This window comes from Arachis ipaensis, chromosome B2, assembly GCF_059453495.1.
Source record: "Arachis ipaensis isolate K30076 ecotype BB chromosome B2, ASM5945349v1, whole genome shotgun sequence".
NCBI lineage: Eukaryota > Viridiplantae > Streptophyta > Magnoliopsida > Fabales > Fabaceae > Arachis > Arachis ipaensis.
The window spans coordinates 48,739,750-48,741,215 of record NC_142437.1 but is presented as its reverse complement, the minus strand read 5'-3'; the positions used below and the strand labels follow the sequence as shown (position 1 = coordinate 48,741,215).

The following is a 1,466-nucleotide window of genomic DNA, read 5'->3' as shown; positions in this document are numbered from 1 at the left end:
AGCAAGTCCCCATTACAGAAGAGGCCATTAAAAAAGCTCTAGGTCTTCCCCCCGTTCCAGAAGGATTGGACGCCTTTCAAGAAGCCGCACTCAAACGCCAGATGTACCAATTTGACTGGGACGCTGTTCTCAGAGTTATCGCACTACCTGGCAGCAGATAGATCTACGGATACCATCGTACCCGCCCTAAGGGAATATCGGGTTCAGCACTTACCTTGGAGGCTCGCGTATGGGCACAGATCATGTCTCATTATGTCTTCCTGAGCACTCACGAGTCCTCCTTCACTGCAGACATGGCCGTTCTACTATGGTGCATCCTTACAGACCAACCTCTGAATCTACCAAGACATATCCGGAATGCCATGGGACACGTACAAATTGCGGGCAACTTACCTTTTCCTGCCTTGGTCTCAGATCTTGTCTCAGCAGCCGAAGTCTCCTACAAAGCTGGGGACACCAAATCCATGCTTCAACGGGATGATCAGTGTGTCCCTAACGGGAAATACATCAGATCTCCACCAGCCACCACAAGCCATCAAACTGAACCGGTTGAAGATATTCCTTCTTCAACACCACAAGCACCTACCACAGACCAACTGCTCCATCAGATACTCGAAAGGTTGGATCGGCAGGAACACAAAGCTAAGATGAGAGAACGCCGTAACAAGCGCCGATTCACATACCTCAAGGAGCTAATCATGGGAAAATTCAAGGACTCAGACACTCCGGACTCCACTTCCTTTACCAGCACAGGGAGCCATGATGGTCCCGACTGTGGAGATACTGCTACCAGCCCACCCCTGTTCCTGACAGATGGCACCGAGGACGGTGCAAAGCCTTAAGTGTGGGGAGTTCGGTCAGTACCTGACTCCCAGAGGTAATTTCTCTTCCCTAAACACCAATAAATTAGGATATTTAGTTAGTTTTCTTTTGTAGAATAGGATAAATTGCATAGTAATAGATTAGTTGCATGCATGTTCTACTTGATTGAAAAGAAAATAAGTTTCTTCTAAGACCCTATTTTTGGAACAAAATTTCACTAATTTTAATTAAAACTTTTATGTGAAATTTGCTTGAAGTTGTATTTGGAACATGATTTTTGAGCTAAAGAACACACAACCTGCGAGATTTGAGCCTTTATGCATGGTTACATTATTTAACCATAATTATTTTATTCTTGTGTGTTTACTTCTCTATGATTGTAATCTATATTTTGTTTCATCCTATATGTCCAATATTTTTTATATTTATATGTTTGCATATGATTGAGGCCATTAATTGTTTAACTCACTTATCCAAATTAAGCCTACCCTTTCAATTACCTTTGTTAGCCACTTTGAGCCTTTAAATCCCATTTGTTCTATACTTTACCACATTACTAGCCTTAAGCGGAAAAACAATTATATATCCCAAACTAAATCTTTGTTTAGCTTAAGATAGAATTGTGTGTGCTAATTAAGTATGGA

General features: G+C 42.0%; 1 protein-coding gene across 1 annotated transcript; it reads left to right on the top strand.

Moving 5' to 3' along the window:
• Positions 1-242: 242 nt before the first annotated feature.
• LOC148573902 (uncharacterized) lies at positions 243-842 on the top strand. The gene has a single exon (XM_088504626.1). It carries the CDS (start codon positions 243-245, stop codon positions 840-842), a length of 600 nt encoding a protein of 199 aa, XP_088360752.1.
• The last annotated feature ends 624 nt before the right edge of the window (positions 843-1,466 follow it).